This window comes from Phocoena sinus, chromosome 1 (assembly GCF_008692025.1).
Source record: "Phocoena sinus isolate mPhoSin1 chromosome 1, mPhoSin1.pri, whole genome shotgun sequence".
In the NCBI taxonomy this organism is placed as follows: domain Eukaryota; kingdom Metazoa; phylum Chordata; class Mammalia; order Artiodactyla; family Phocoenidae; genus Phocoena; species Phocoena sinus.
Genome location: NC_045763.1, coordinates 107,023,594 through 107,038,691, shown reverse-complemented (window position 1 = coordinate 107,038,691; position 15,098 = coordinate 107,023,594). Strand labels below are relative to the sequence as shown.

At 41.2% G+C, this 15,098-nt stretch overlaps 1 protein-coding gene across 1 annotated transcript in view; it reads left to right on the top strand.

Annotated features, from left to right (window-relative positions):
• Positions 1-3,961: 3,961 nt before the first annotated feature.
• HMGCS2 (3-hydroxy-3-methylglutaryl-CoA synthase 2) overlaps positions 3,962-15,098 on the top strand; it is a 31,003-nt gene continuing 19,866 nt past the window's right edge. Inside the window, 1 exon segment of the mRNA XM_032648037.1 lies at positions 3,962-4,048. Within this exon segment, the coding sequence (XP_032503928.1) occupies positions 3,962-4,048 (87 nt within the window).

Sequence of the window (15,098 nt, the reverse complement as noted above, 5' to 3'; positions counted from 1 at the left end):
ACTTGAATTGCTACTCTCAGTAATATTATAACTATATCACCTGAGGCAGTCATTGTCCTGGGATAAGAATCTAACAAAAAGTTTTGGCACTTGATTAAAGTTCCTGAGATTCATGGTGAGCAAAGTTGTCACAGGGGAAGAGGTGGATCTTCTGCATGAGCAGTTCTAGAACGAGGGAGACACGCTGTGCTCTGGAGAATGGGGGGATGGCCCAGCCTGTGGCTGACTCTATAAACTCCTGGAAGCAGCTCTCCCAACACAGTGGTTGTTCTTTGGGGAACACTGGCTGAGCATAAGAGGGGGGCATGAGGCAGTGGTGAGCTGAGAGCCCAATCATGGGCCAACACCTGGACCAGAAGTGCTTTTCCTGTAGCAGTGGTCAAATACATCAACTGAACATACCTGACCACTCTCTAACAATCAGAACAGTAGGGAGACCAAGAGCTGTAGCAGTAGACCAGTATCTGAGAGAGCTGTCTGCTCCTGTGAAGGATCCATGGACACCGGTGGCCTGGATGTTCAGAACCTCTGCTGATTTTTGAAATAGACTGAGTTTGAAAGGATCCTACTTGAAGAATTTTTTTTTAATGGGAGCAAATATAAAGTGGCTTGCAAAATTTTTCACAGGAGAAGAGAGAGTAAATACAGCTTTATTAGGATTAAATTTTTCTGACTTCCAGTGTGATAACAGAGCAGGGAAATACTTTTAATGTGATTTTTTAAGATTCTGCCTTTGTCTCAATGTCTCAAAAGGCTAATCCTCTTCTTAGGACACAAGTGAACACAGTAGAGCTTGGGTTACAAAAACATGCCTATTGCCCAGACTGGGGCCAACCAACAGAGATGAGGGCTGACATGTGGAGCAGTCAGTGGAAAGCTCCATTTGGCCGGACTGAAATGTGAGATGCTACAGACACAGAGAATAGACATGGGGATGCGGGGTGGGGGTGGCGCGGTTGGGTTGGGATTTGCGGATTAACAGATGCAAACTATTATATAGAGAATGGATAAACAACAAGGTCTTACTGTGTAGCACAGGGAACTACATTTAATATTATGTGATAAACCATAATGAAAAAGAATATATATATATATATATATATATATATACACACACAACTGAATCACTTTGTTGTACAACAGAAATTAACACAACATTGTAAATCAAGTATACTTCAATAAAATAAAATAATGTGTGATGCTGAAAGAATCTTCCCCATAACTCCCACTTGCACCCCATCTCCAGGGAAGAAATATTTAAATGTTGAGTGGAAATAGTACTGAAATGCTAGATAAAGCAGATATCAGAAAGCAAGAACAGAGGAGGCTAAGCTGGCTCTGCTCCAAAGCTGTAGGGAAATCTTGGAAGCCCGTCAAACAATACTTGAAAATATAGACAGCTGCCAAATAATGTTGTAAAATTTCTCATAACTTCTCAGAGAACAGAAGGGAGAGCCTCAGCCTTATAGCAGTTTAGAGGACTGCCCTAATTCATAAGTCAAGTTGCTGACATACACAGGAAGAAGAAAAGAACTTTACGTATCCTGTTACAACCCAGCAGACTTTTGAAATGAGCCATGGAACAAGGTCCTGCGAGCCTGGACCTGGTCCTGACCTTGGAAAGATCAGGCTCTTCTGGATCAAGCTCTCCAGAAGGAATTCAGAGAGAGGCATTATTGAAGAAATGTGCATTTACCGGAGAATTGGTGGGCCAACCAAATAGTCACTTTTAGTGAAAACTCAGGAGGAACAAGAAAAAGTGTCAATCCTGACTGTTCTTAGATAACAAATCAAAGAGCAAAGTTGGACCCGGAGGCACTTGAGGTTGAATTCCTGCCAACAAGGTCCTAAGGAATGGGAGAAACACGTCCCAACCTCAGGTCAATAATTTCCACAGAGAATGCAGTCATTTTCTACTGCTTAACAATTTATCACAAACTTAGCGGCTTAAAACAACACATTTGTTATCTCAGAATATCCATGGGTCAAGGGCTTCCACATAGCTTAGCTGAGTCCTCTTGCTTGCCCAGAGGCAACACCCAGATCATAGGGGCCACCACAGCTCTCTGTCTTCTGACCCCCACAGACACCTCAAACATGGTGGTCTGCTTCTTTGAAACTGACTAGAGAATCTCTCTCTTATAATGTAATATAAGCCCTGGAGTGACAATTCCATCACTATTCATCCTATTTGGTTGGCTAGAAGTAAGTCCCAGGTTCCATTTACATTCAAGAGGAAAGGATTACACAAGGGGTGTGACTCATTAGAGGTCACCTTAGGGTGTGTCTGCCATACACTAATACAATTCATTGTTGTGTATGTTTGTGTACATGTGCACATGGGCATGTCCACCTTGGTCTGTGTTGCCCCAGACTCAGACACTGAGACAAGGGTTCACATGGAATTGGGAGAAGATCCTAGGAAACCTGCAGGGGAGTGAGGAACTGAGATAGGGAAGGGAGGCAGCTAATAAAGGCTGTGTGAATAAATTACGAACTATGGGCAATTTGAGCCTTAATCCATCTGAGGAACTCTGGAAGCCCGCCTGCTACACATACCTCAAACTTATCACACATTGGGGCAAGGGAATTGAGGTATTTATACACCAATAGCAGGCACTGAAAATGGTGAAGCCTGAGAGGATACAGGCAGAGCCAGACTTCAACTTTACAATCCCTAACATCACAAGTGTGATCACTAGACTTCCACCCTTGGTACTTAGCGTCGAATTACCCTAAGAAAAAGCAAACAGAGAGGAGAAGACGATGAAGGAATATGTCTGAACTGGTAAAATTAGTGGAATACCAGTTCTCTTCTTCTTATCTATCCCTTGGGGACAGAATTTGTGAATCCAAAATTGTAAATATTTGTGTTACCGACCAGGGTTCTTGGCCTTTCCCAGTCAATAGAAATTGACTAGAGGCCAGACAAGAAATTCAGGCAAGTCTTTAAATTGGGGCCCTGCTGCGGCAGCGGGGAGTGGAGAGCAGACAACGGGTCCCCTTGCTTGCTCGCTCCCTTAGGGAGGGCAAGCTTGCTCCTTATATGGGGTGAGGGTAGGGGTGTGTCCAGAGGTTGGGCCGGAGAGGTGGCTGAGGGGTTTTGCCCACCGCTTAGGTGGGGTTGTGTGCAGGGGGCATGTGCAGTACCTTGCTTTTGCTCCCAACACCCTGTTGTTGCTCCAGGCTCTTCAAAAGTGGCAGTTGGGTTTTTTGGTCTCTTTGTATCTTTTGGGTCCAGAATTTGCTTCAATGTATCTCGTTGCTTGAGGAGAGATGTGTCCGGGTGCAAGCATTGCAGCACTGCAGCAAGGGGTCCCAGGTCCCAACAAAGGATCTCAGGTCCCAGCCTGTCTCATTTGCAAATATTTTCTCAGGTGAAAATACAATGGAATGAGAACATTTTATTCACTATTCACAAGAACTTCGGGAAGAACTATGGAAGGCCAGAAATTCAGGCAGAACCATTCTCTGAGAAGGAAGCAGATAGAGCAAAAAACTGTCCCTTCCAGGGAGCCATGCCAAACAGGGAAGGGAACTTGTTTGGAGCAGGAGCTGAAAAGATCCCTGGGCTTCTCTGGTGGCGCAGTGGTTGAGAGTCCGCCTGCCGATGCAGGGGACACAGGTGCGTGCCCCGGGCCGGGAAGATCCCACATGCCGTGGAGCGGCTGGGCCCGTGAGCCATGGCCGCTGAACCTGTGCGTCCGGAGCCTGTGCTCCGCAACGGGAGAGGGGTAGAGCAGGGACACAGCTGAGAGGGGAGACAGAGAGGACCCCTGGTTGGCCAAGCAGGCAAGGAGGGGCTTTGGGAAGAACAGGAAAGTCTAATAAGATTTCTTTAACTTTTTTTAAAAGTATATATATACACAAAAAAAGTCTGCTTATCAAAAGTGCACACCTCAATGACTTTTCACAAACAGAACACACCTATGAAACCAACACCCAGACCAAGAAACAAAGCATGACCAGCACCCTAGAAGCTGCCCTTGCACTCTGCGTCGTGGTCCGAATGCAGGTTGGAAAAGAATTTCCAGACACAAGGCGGAATGTAAAGAAGACAGAATTTATTAGAGGGAAGGGTCGCTGCCAGAGCAACAGGCCAACCTCTTGATACGGAGAGTCGACCCCAGCAAGGGTTTCTGGTCTGTTTTTAAAGCCAGGGAACCTGCGAGTCATCTGCTGACTGGGAAAAGTATGTATACTTTCAGTATATGCTGAGCTGGAGAAGAACGGGGCGTGCTGCTTAGGAGGGCTCTGGGACATTGCAACGGTCGCAATGTGACAGAGTGATAGGAGTCCTGTAACTCTTTGTTCCGGCAATGTTGGCCCTTTGAGTTTATCTTGTTCTTTGTCCTTGGAGCACCACACTCTGTTCCAGTCATGACCCCTCCCCAAAAAGGTAACCGCCAGCCTGACCTTGAACAATATGACCAGCTTTGCCTGTTTCATAGTTTAAATGGAATTGTACAATCTGTACTCATTTCTGTCTGGCTTCTTTCACTCAGCATTGTGTATGTGAGGCCGTTCATGTCATGCATAGCTGTATATCACTCATTCTCATGCTGTGTAGTAGTGCATTCTGCAGATATGCCACGTTTTATGTGTCCATTCTACTGATGATGGGCACTTGGGTAGTTTCTTGAAATGATTTAGTTCACGGTTTTGTGGTGTACAATGCAACCTTCTTCTCTGTCTCAGCACAAAATCTTTAATCAATGATGTGTGATATAAGGGGATTCTTTAAAGTGAATGCAAAGAACTGCCAGGTGCAGTGTGGGGTAGAACAGAAGCCACATGAGAACCAGCCACATCAGGTTGACTTTTTTTTTTTTTTTGATATCTTGAATAACTCATTTAGAATTCATTCAACAAAAGTACATTCAAGTCACCTAGTCAGGCCGACTAGAACCAGGCAGATCTAGAGAGAGGTCTCTAGTGGAAATCTGTTGTATTTTTTCTTCTTTCTTTCCTTCTTGAGAAATTCCATATAGTTTGGAGCTGTTGATTATAAAACTCCACTTACGTATCAAGGGAATGGGCGTGTGACCCAATAAAAACAGTTTAAAGTTTCTTTCTCTGGAATTTGAATCTCGAGAATTGAAATGTGTTTGGAATTGAGTTACTTAATGTACACCCTAACAGAAGGTTTGTGAATTCAAGCTTCTGTGATTCCCAGAACGTCCCCAGTTCCTCTCCTTCTCAAGGCTATAAATATTCCTTCTTTCTAGTGTGCTTAGGGTTCTTTTGTTTGCCACCAAAGAACCTGAACTGTTGAAGCTCTTGTGACCTAAAATCTCTCCCCCATACGCCTACCTAAATTGTTTTGGAAATTTTCACGTTAGTGTTTCCTTGAGGGTCTACAGTGAAAATAGTTGCAATACTACAGCTGTTGTATGAAAGTATTAGGGAGGGAATCTCTAGTAAGCTAAAATTAATTACTGAAACATTGGTTGTCATAGATTTATCAGTTCTCATTTATCATTCCTTCATGAAGGGATAGAATATAGAATGGATAGTTTTGGGTTAGAATGAGGCAGTTTTGCACATGACACCCCTCCAGATGAAAATCTCTGGGCAACTGGGAGAAGGGTACGAGGGCGTAGGTAGTTGTCGGCTCAGTGGAAGGAGGCTGTTGGAGACAACTACCAATGGTCCTCTATAACCAGAGGCTCCACATCTACAAATTCAACCAAGCTTGGACCAAAAATATTCAGAAAAAAAAAAATCCAGAAAGTTCCAAAAAGCAAAACTTGAATTTCCCAGGCTCTGGCAAATTTATACATAGTGTTTACATTGTATTTATAGCTATTGACATAGCATTTACATTTTATCAGGTATTACAATAATCTAGAGACGATTTAAAGTATATAAGAGGATTGCATAAGTTATATACAAACACTATGCCATTTTATGTAAGGGACTCAAGCATCTGCAGATTCTGGTATTCATGGGGTTCCTGGAATCAGTCCCTTGAGGATATCAAGGGACCACTGCATTGTCAACACCACTGGTTACGCCAGTTTAACTTATTGTATGTAGCCAGTAGTATGGCCTCCTATCCAGAACAAATGGCTCAGAAAGAGTGTTTTCTGATTTTGTTTTTGTTTTATTTCCCCCCCAGTGATTCTCATATCCAGCAGGTTTGGGAACCACGGAGTTAAATGTAACTTTGCATTAGATTTTACCTCGATACGTTTTTATTGCTCATTTTTATGTGACATTAGTTTCCTGAGCTTTTAAAAGGTAGTGTGGTTCGGGGTAGATTTTCTAACTTTACTGAGCTCTATCTTTTGTTTTCATGCTATGTTCAGAAATATGGCAGCTAACTGTCTGAGATTTCCTGGCTCTGTTCCACGCCCCCGTGTTTACCTCGACCTTCTGTTTCCTTTGTAGCTGTTGTTCTTTTCCTACTCAGTTTTGATTCCACTCCCAGCAGTTTCTATTCAGTGTCCCTCCAATCCTGGAAAAGAGCTCTGGTTCTTACCAGAGTTCACATCCGGCTCCCACTTTGTAAGAATCAACTGTGCGTATCTCTTCTCAACTTTGTACTCATGTTAGTAGCTTGCAGTTGGCCATGGCAGGAGTATTTATACCATGGAAATCAGCAAGCACCACAAATTGGACTGTTAAACAATTACCAGCACATCACTGGCTATGCCGCTCTGGCTCTTGAGATCTTACTGGGGAGTTGGGAATTGGAGCTTGTACTCACTGGCACTGGGGTGGACAAAACTACTCCCATTTTGAGCTAATGCCCCTGAATTAGTCTGTCTGCTCTCTGGTAGTTTCTCATTGGCTGTTTAGAGGTTCTCTGGTTCTCCAGGTCCTCAGACACACCACTGCTGCCCACTGCTTTCTCCCTCACAGATGCCACAGCAGGTTTTATGACTGTTGGTTTATCCTCATCCACTTGTACTTTGGGGGTCACAGGGATTCGCTATCACTTAGTTTTATTGCAAATGTGTAAGAGATTTTGGTTTTCCTTTACCTGTTTTTATGTGAGGATTCAGAAATTCAAAGACAATGCCACCACTATATTCCCAGAATCTACAAGTTGGATGACTTCCAAGATTCATTCTAGCTTTGAAATTGTCTGGGCTCAAATCACTGAAAACTCTTTGTGAAACAGTGAATTGGACCCAGATCTGTCACTGGCCTTCCATGAAACCCCCAAAGGCCTCCTGGGGCAAGAGCTGGAGGGCTGTTGATCAGTCTCAGCAAAAGCTTTCATAGATCCTTCTTGGCTACCAAGCCAAGCTTCCCCCTTTGAGCTTGATGACCTTTTACCTGCTTCACACAGACTCTGAATTTCCACCAGCTTCCTGGTCACCATTTAACTCATCAGATACTAAAGTAACACAATAAAACAAAACAGGGACTTCCCTGGTGGCGCAGTGGTTAAGAATCCATCTGCCAGTGCAGGGACATGGGTTCCATCCCTGGTCCGGGAAGATCCCACATGCCGTGGAGTAACTAAGCCCGCGAGCCACAACTACTGAGCCCGCATGCCGCAACCACTGAAGCCCGTACACTCTAGAGCCCATGCTCCACAACAAGAGAAGCCACCGCAATGAGAAGCCCACACACTACAACGAAGAGTAACCCCCACTCGCTGCCACTAGAGAAAGCCTGCGTGCAGCAATGAAGACCCAATGCAGCCAAAAAAAACAAAAACAAACAAACAAAAAAAACCTAAGTTTGAAATCTTTACTCTCCTCATGGACAGCTACTTTTCTGGAATTGCCTCTTCCAGAAAAGAAGATTCCAGGACTCAAGGTCAGGAAATATCTTCTCAGACTTAACGTCAGTTCCTCATTTGGCAAATAACATAATTTTCCACAGGACTGGACTGGAGAAAGGAGTAAATTTACCTTGAACATTTGTGGAAAGGTATGTGAGATATAACTTTCAAATAATAATATTACTTACTCTATTAGAGTTCTCCAGAAAAACAAAACAGGATATACATATATGTGTGTGTATATATATATATATATATATATATGTGTGTGTGTGTGTGTATGTGGAGAGAAACAGAGAGAGAGAGATTTACTATAAGAAATTGGCTCATGTGACTATGGAGACTGACAGATAAGATCTGCAGTCAGCAAGCTGGAGATCCAGTAGAGCTGATGGCGTAGTTCCAATCTAGTCCAAGGAGTAGCAGGCTTAAGACCCAGGAAGAGCTGATGCTTCATTTTAACTCTGAAGGTAGGGAGAAAAACAATGTCCTGGCTGGAGGGTAGTCAGGCAGGAGGAATTCCCTCTTATTCAGGGGTGGGTTGGCCTTTTTGTTCTATTCAGACCTTCAACTGATTGAATGAGGTTCAGCCGCATCAGGGAGAACCATCTGCTTTATTCAGTCTGTTGATTTAAATGTTAAACTCACTTAAAAATACCCTCACAAAAACACTCAGAATAATGTTTATCCAACATCCTGTGGGTCAGTCAAGTTGACACATAAAATCAGCCATCACAATTACTAACATTTATTGAGTAACATTTATTTTTTGAGTACTTTCCAAGTATTAATTACCTACAAATGATCTCATTTAATCCTCACAAGCTGTAAAATATTTTAAATTATTATTCCAATTTTACAAATGAGATTAAAGGTTGAGGTGTTAAATATATTGACTGAGGTCTCATAGTGAGTAAATAGCACACTATAAAATCTAGGATTTTATACTTTCTGTTTTCCTTTCCTTCCTTCCCTCCCTCCCTTCCTTCCTTCTTTCCTTCCTTTCTTCTTTTCCTTTTTCCCTGTTTTCTTTCTTCCTTCCATCACAAATGATGGCCTCAAGAAATTAGCAGATCTTACTTCACATTAGCAAATAGCTCTTTATGTGCTGATTTCTACAGAGCAGCATTCGATTTGTAGCTGTTGACCCAATAAAGGATGAATGAAAGTTTCTCATGTGGTAAGAAGTGAGAGAGTTTCTAATCATTCTCCCATTCCATACTGTGCCAGCATCTCCACAAGAGGCATGAGCTGTTTGAAAAGCTGTCACGTGGAGTCTGGAATGGATCTGCTGGGACTAGGGGTCACTGAGGGATATGGCTCTGCCTAAATTAGTCAATTCTAGAAGTGGAGAGAGACCAACATTAGCTGTGGTGAATGGTCTGGGAAGTGTCTAGCAGTGGTGAGTCAGGCTCTGGAGAATGGATGACCTTGCACAGATGAGAGGTATGGGAAGAAAGATATGAGAAGAACATTTCTTTGGGGAGTACACCATACAACATAATAGTGTATAAATAGAAAGTGAAGGGGGAAAGTGACTTTTAAATTAGAATAAAAGAAAACCAGTATGGGGATGGGGGGATATTTGAAGTGGATTCGCTCACCCACTACCAGTTGGAGGTGCTTAGAGTTTTCTCTATTGATGTTATATTTTTTTCACCTTTAACATATCTGTTCAGAAACCATCCATAAGCATACACATGAAGGTGTTAACCATGCTTGTGATGGAATCATGGTATGTTTTCTGTTTGCTTACCAGAATTTTTCAGAAATGAGTTTTGTCTTCATGTTAAGAAGAGAACAATCAAGGAAACTTCCTTTGTGGGAAAAAAAAATCACATTTGCTGTCCAGATGTTTTGACTAAAAATACCAGATATTTAACAACAATTTTCAGGCATCAGAGTTTTCACCAGAGAAGGAGTCCTAAGTCCTTGGCACCATCACTTGAGCAACGTATTTCATTTTTCTGTGCCTGTTTACTCTGTTGAATGGCTTTAGTACTTGACTTTTTGTCTAGATCCTATATCCTCATAAACAAACATGAACTGATTTCAAAATGAAGGGGGAGAAGTTTCCAATGGGCACAAGAGGAAATGTATTCTGCCCTCTCATCCTGGGCTTACAGGTCAGCCAAAAGCCAGACTAACCCAATTGTTATACAGAGAAAATCCTTTATCTCATCAAGTTACAATAAAAAATGACCTGCAGGTATAATGATTGTAGTTTGATTTCCGACATTTTTAGACCCAGCAAAGTTGCAGGCTGCCAAGTTCCTTCTTTAAACTTCTTTGCCAAGTTCCTTGCAATGATTCTTCCTCTCATCTCTTGAAAGGTTAACAACATTCACACAACAGAATTTCCCTTGATTTTCCCAGGTCTAGCTAGCATGCATCAAATAAGATGCATAGGTTCTTTGGTAGGAAGAAATGTGGTAGTGGGCAGTGAGAGGAAGCTTCAGATAAGGCCCAGGGATATCTACAGATCCTTTTCAGCCTGTAGATAGTGGTTCATTTTCTCATCCTTTCCCAACACATAAGGATAATAATAATATTCATTTATTAAACTCTTACCGTGTTCAGCACCTTACATGCATTATCGCATTTAACCATCACCACAACCCAATGATGCAGAACTATTATTCTCCACCCCTAGCAACTGAAGAAACTAATAGGAAACTGATTCTAAGAAATTTTAAATGACAATTTCAGGTTATTCAAGCAGGATACGGAAAAGTTAAGTTTCAAATCCAGATCTGCCTGGTTCCAAAGTCTATGTTAATACCTCTGTACCATAAGATCATGTAGCCATGGATATGGAATTTGTGGTTTTACCAGTATTTATTCTCCCACTCTCAGCTCCCTCCTGACCCACCTTGACAACCACTTCTACTTGTATCTGTTTTTATAAAATAGGTATTTTTGTTTTGTGAGTAAACTTGCGTAAATATTACTTTACATCACATTAGCATTACCTTTAAGACACATCCACGTTGCTATTTGTGTATTTAACGTGCTGTTTCTAACCATTTCATAGCACTCTCGATTGTACTTCCAACCACATTTTACCCATTCTGCCTGCAGTGATGGACACCCAAATTACCTCCAACTCTCTTTATTTTTCTCCACAGAGTACATTAACCATTAAATAATCTATCCTCTCCCAATTTGGCAGATATTAATATTGCTACCTCAGCTTTCTCTTGATTCATATTTGTATAGTATACTTTATTCTAACCATTCATTTTCCATTCTTATGTAGTAGTTGTGGTGGACAGGCTTAGTTGCTCCATGGCATGTGGGATCTTCCTGGACCAGGGATCGAACCCGTGTCCCCTGCATTGGCAGGTGGATTCTTAACCACTGTGCCACAAGGGAAGTCCATTTCCTTAATTCTTTAAAAATATTACTTCATTGTCTTAGTGAGTCCAGTGTTGTTATTGAGAAGTGCAATGACACTTGACTTTTGTTCCTTTTCAGGTGATCTTTCTTACTAGAAATTTTTAGACTTTCCTCTTTTTCTGTATGTGCTCTAGATCCACTTTCTCCTTAACTCTCTTGCTTGTTCCCTGAATAAGTTTTTTTTCCAGACTGAGATGTGTCATCTTTCTTTAACAATGGAAAATGTATCTTTATTATTTCTTCCAATGTTTCTCCTTTGGGGATTCCCATTCTTCAAATATTGATACTTCTACATTTATTCTTCCAATCTCTTAGATTTTTAAAACAATATTTTGTCACTTTGTTCTTTCTTGTTGGCCTTTTTTGAGAGTTCCCCAATTGAATATTCCTACTCACTAATTTTTTTAAGCTATGTTCCCATCCTGTAATATTTCTCATCTACATAGTCTTTATTCCAGCATTATATAGAATTAGTTATATATGTAATTCTTTGTTGTGATTCTTATTAGTGCCCTATAGTACAAAATATTCCTTTCCCTTCTTAAGGACACATAGGATGATTATTTTAAATTCTTGATCTGTCTGTTTCAAAAATTCTGTTCAGTGCGCTGTCTTCCTTTTATAGACCTCAATGTATCCTTATTTTGGCATATGAGTTCATGTCCCCTGGGGGTAATGGATACTCTCTAGTGCTGTGTGTTGTGGAAGCACTGAAGATCTGGACTCAGTCTGTGTTCCTCAAGGCACATTTCAAATGAGTGGGGATAAGCCCCAGACATTGCAGAACCACTGATGACCATCCTGTTTGCTGCCACTTCACCAGGAGACTCTCCTGGCCAAGATTGCACAATTAAACTGCTGGGAAAACAACAGCACCTGGAGAAAATATTGCTAGGCCACCAGTTTGGGGTTTGAGAATGGAGGTTTGTTAAAATAATTGTCAGTGTATGATTGGTCAATCTGCAACTCTTTTCATGAACAACGCACCAGGGTAGGGCTTTTGCAGTGTCTCTCCTCCCACTACCCCCTGCAACCATCCTTCCCTTGCAGGCTTCAGCCCTCATCCAACCTCATCCCTGCCTCTATCCCACATCCCTTGGTCCAGGGCATCCTTCAGACTCCTCAGGAATTTCTCATAGCTTTTTTTTTCTGAATTGTTCTTCAAATTTATGCTTTAGTCATTTTTCTAGTGTTTTTTGATTTAAGAAGAGGAATTCAACAACCTATGACAGTTTACCATGTTGCCAAGCAGAAAAAAATTGGACTTGTTAAAATGCTATGCAAATATAAATTGTGATAATAAGGCAAATACATGATAATTATCTAACAACGAAATTCTGAGGGCTCAAAAAAAGAAAAGGAGATTACTTACGCAAATTGGTTATTTTGTGACATATTATTTGTTATTGACCTAAAATGACTGTGGGAAGTTAGTTTTTTTTTTTTTTTTTCCAAACAGTTTAAATGTCTGAGAAGAAGAAGGCTGGACAATAAATGCTAGAGAAGCAGTGACAGGTGATCAGACGATGCCAAGGTTTTCTCTTTGAGACTCACGGGCAACTCCACCATCATTACACTGTCTTCCCTGTGCAAATATTGAATCTTTCCCTCTTGAGACTGGACATTATCTTGCTGGGTTTGCTCCCTAGATGACATAACAAATGCAAGGTAACTCCTGGAATGATGTAACTCAAACAAAACAATGAACACCAGTGCTCAATGTTTTTCTTCTGAGAAATCTCATCAGACTCCAGGCTCTTTCCCCTACTTTTCTCAGGACCTCTCAGCTAACTAGATAGGAATCTATGCACACTTCCTGCAGGCCTCAGTAGTCCTCCCTCACAAAACCCTGGAAGCTTTAGAATCAAAGGTCTGCATGTTAGCCCAGGTAATCACAAAAGGCAAGACCTGGCAAAGGAGAGATTGGTTAACCAGTAACAAAATCATAAGTAGCTCTGACTCCTCCCCTCCCATAGCAGAATCCACACGTAGATGTGATGAGAGTCCTCGATCTGGAGGTATAGCAGAGATATCTACTCCCAGCCATTGCCATGAACTAGTCATACACCCACAAGCCAGGTCACTTCACCTCTGGAAGCTTCAATGTCCAAATCAACTTACAACTGTTGTGAGTACAGATTGCGTGTGAAAGCATTTCAAAACTGATGAAGTACCAGATATGCTTGTATTGAATTAGTATTATTATTAAATAAACAGGGTTCATCTCCCCAAACATAAAGACTTGTCCCTAGGTCTACACGTTCTGTAGAAATAACTTTCCTACACACTTCCCGATGCCTAGAAATCTGAAAACTCCTTTCCTTCACGTTGAGATCTAAAGTATAAATCTGCATGAGTGGGGATCTACTTCAATTTACCAGTCATAGAAACCTTGGCTAAATGCATCTTCAGGGCATTTGTTGAAATGAGGACTGTGAGTCTCTGAGGTAGAAGAGACAGATGTAGCTAAAAATGGTAAATCTAGGTGCCTGGGAACGTTGTTTCTTATAATTTTGCTCTCCTAAATCAGCTTTCTTGGCAGAATTGCTTAAAAAACAAAGGTTTTTGCAAGATTCACCCTAGATGTCTAAACCTTTTAAACCATAATAATCAATTTTACTGATTCCTAATGTTTATCTAGCACCTGACGCATATTTTCAACATCTTTATTGGAGTATAATTGCTTCACAATGGTGTGTTAGTTTCTGCTTTATAACAAAGTGAATCAGCTATACATATACATCCTGACACATTTTTGATTAATCAACACTCTATCTTTCATCAACAGTTCAGCTAAAAGAGCTGCAGTCCAGGAGTTGAAGGACCCCAAAATCTCAAAGCAAGAATAAAAATGTCTGTCCTCATTTAGAAAGTATCAAAATGTGAGTTTATGTAAGTGTTTGAGGGGTGTCTTCTTTACTATATTTCCTTCAACACTTTGGACAATTCATAGAAAAACCAATTACTTAATTTGCTTGACTATAATTACTTGACTAGGTCAACTAAATTCTGTCCACTATGAAAAACTATCACCTGATGTTGTTATGCTATTATTTCCCCCAATTTATACTTTAAATAACATATTCCTGGTACTTCCTCAACCTACAAGGTTCCCTTATTCCAAAGAAACAACTTAATATTAGATTTAACCACATGGCACTGGCATTCTTTCAGGTCAAAAATGGTTGAAGATTGGTGCAGATCATGCATAGATCCAGACAGCCTAGATTCAAAGCCCATGTAAGTCACTTGCAAGTTCTCAAACCACAGATGATTATACAATTTTTCTAAACCTCAGTTTCCTCATCTGTAAAATGGGTGTAATAATAGTACCCATCTCAGTTATGAGAATTAAATGAGATAACGTGCAAAAAGTGCTTAGCACAGTACCTGGCACACAGTAGTATCTTAGTACATGCCAACTTAAAAGAGAGAAAGAAACGAAGCTGATCCATCCCATGTTTTCCCAATGCTTAGCACACTGCTTAATCTGTTATATAGACTAAATAAAGTTTTTACCGGATTGACTGGTTTTGGCCTTCAATTTTATCAAAATCATCTATTACGTATCCATAATTCTGTGTGAATATTGGGTGTTTTGGTCTAAGAGCCTAATGTTCCTATTCAGTTCCATCTATTTTCTCAGTGAATCGAGTGTTTGGGATGACCTGGAGCTCCAAATTTTAGAGATCAGAGGGAGGAGGAGCAGTTGTGAGGAGTGGCCAGTGATTTGGAGGAAAATCCTGTGGTTGTCAGGTTCTGTAAGCCAAATGAAAAATGTGTTTCAAGAAAGGGAGTGAGAATATGAGCCGTGTGCTCCTGAGAGGTCGAGTAAGCTGAAGGTTCAGAACCAAACATTGGGTTTGGCAAAAAGGAAGTTACTGATGACCTTGACAAAAGGAATTTCAATGGAATGCAGGAGACAAAAGCCAAAATGGGGCAATTAAAGACAGAGTGA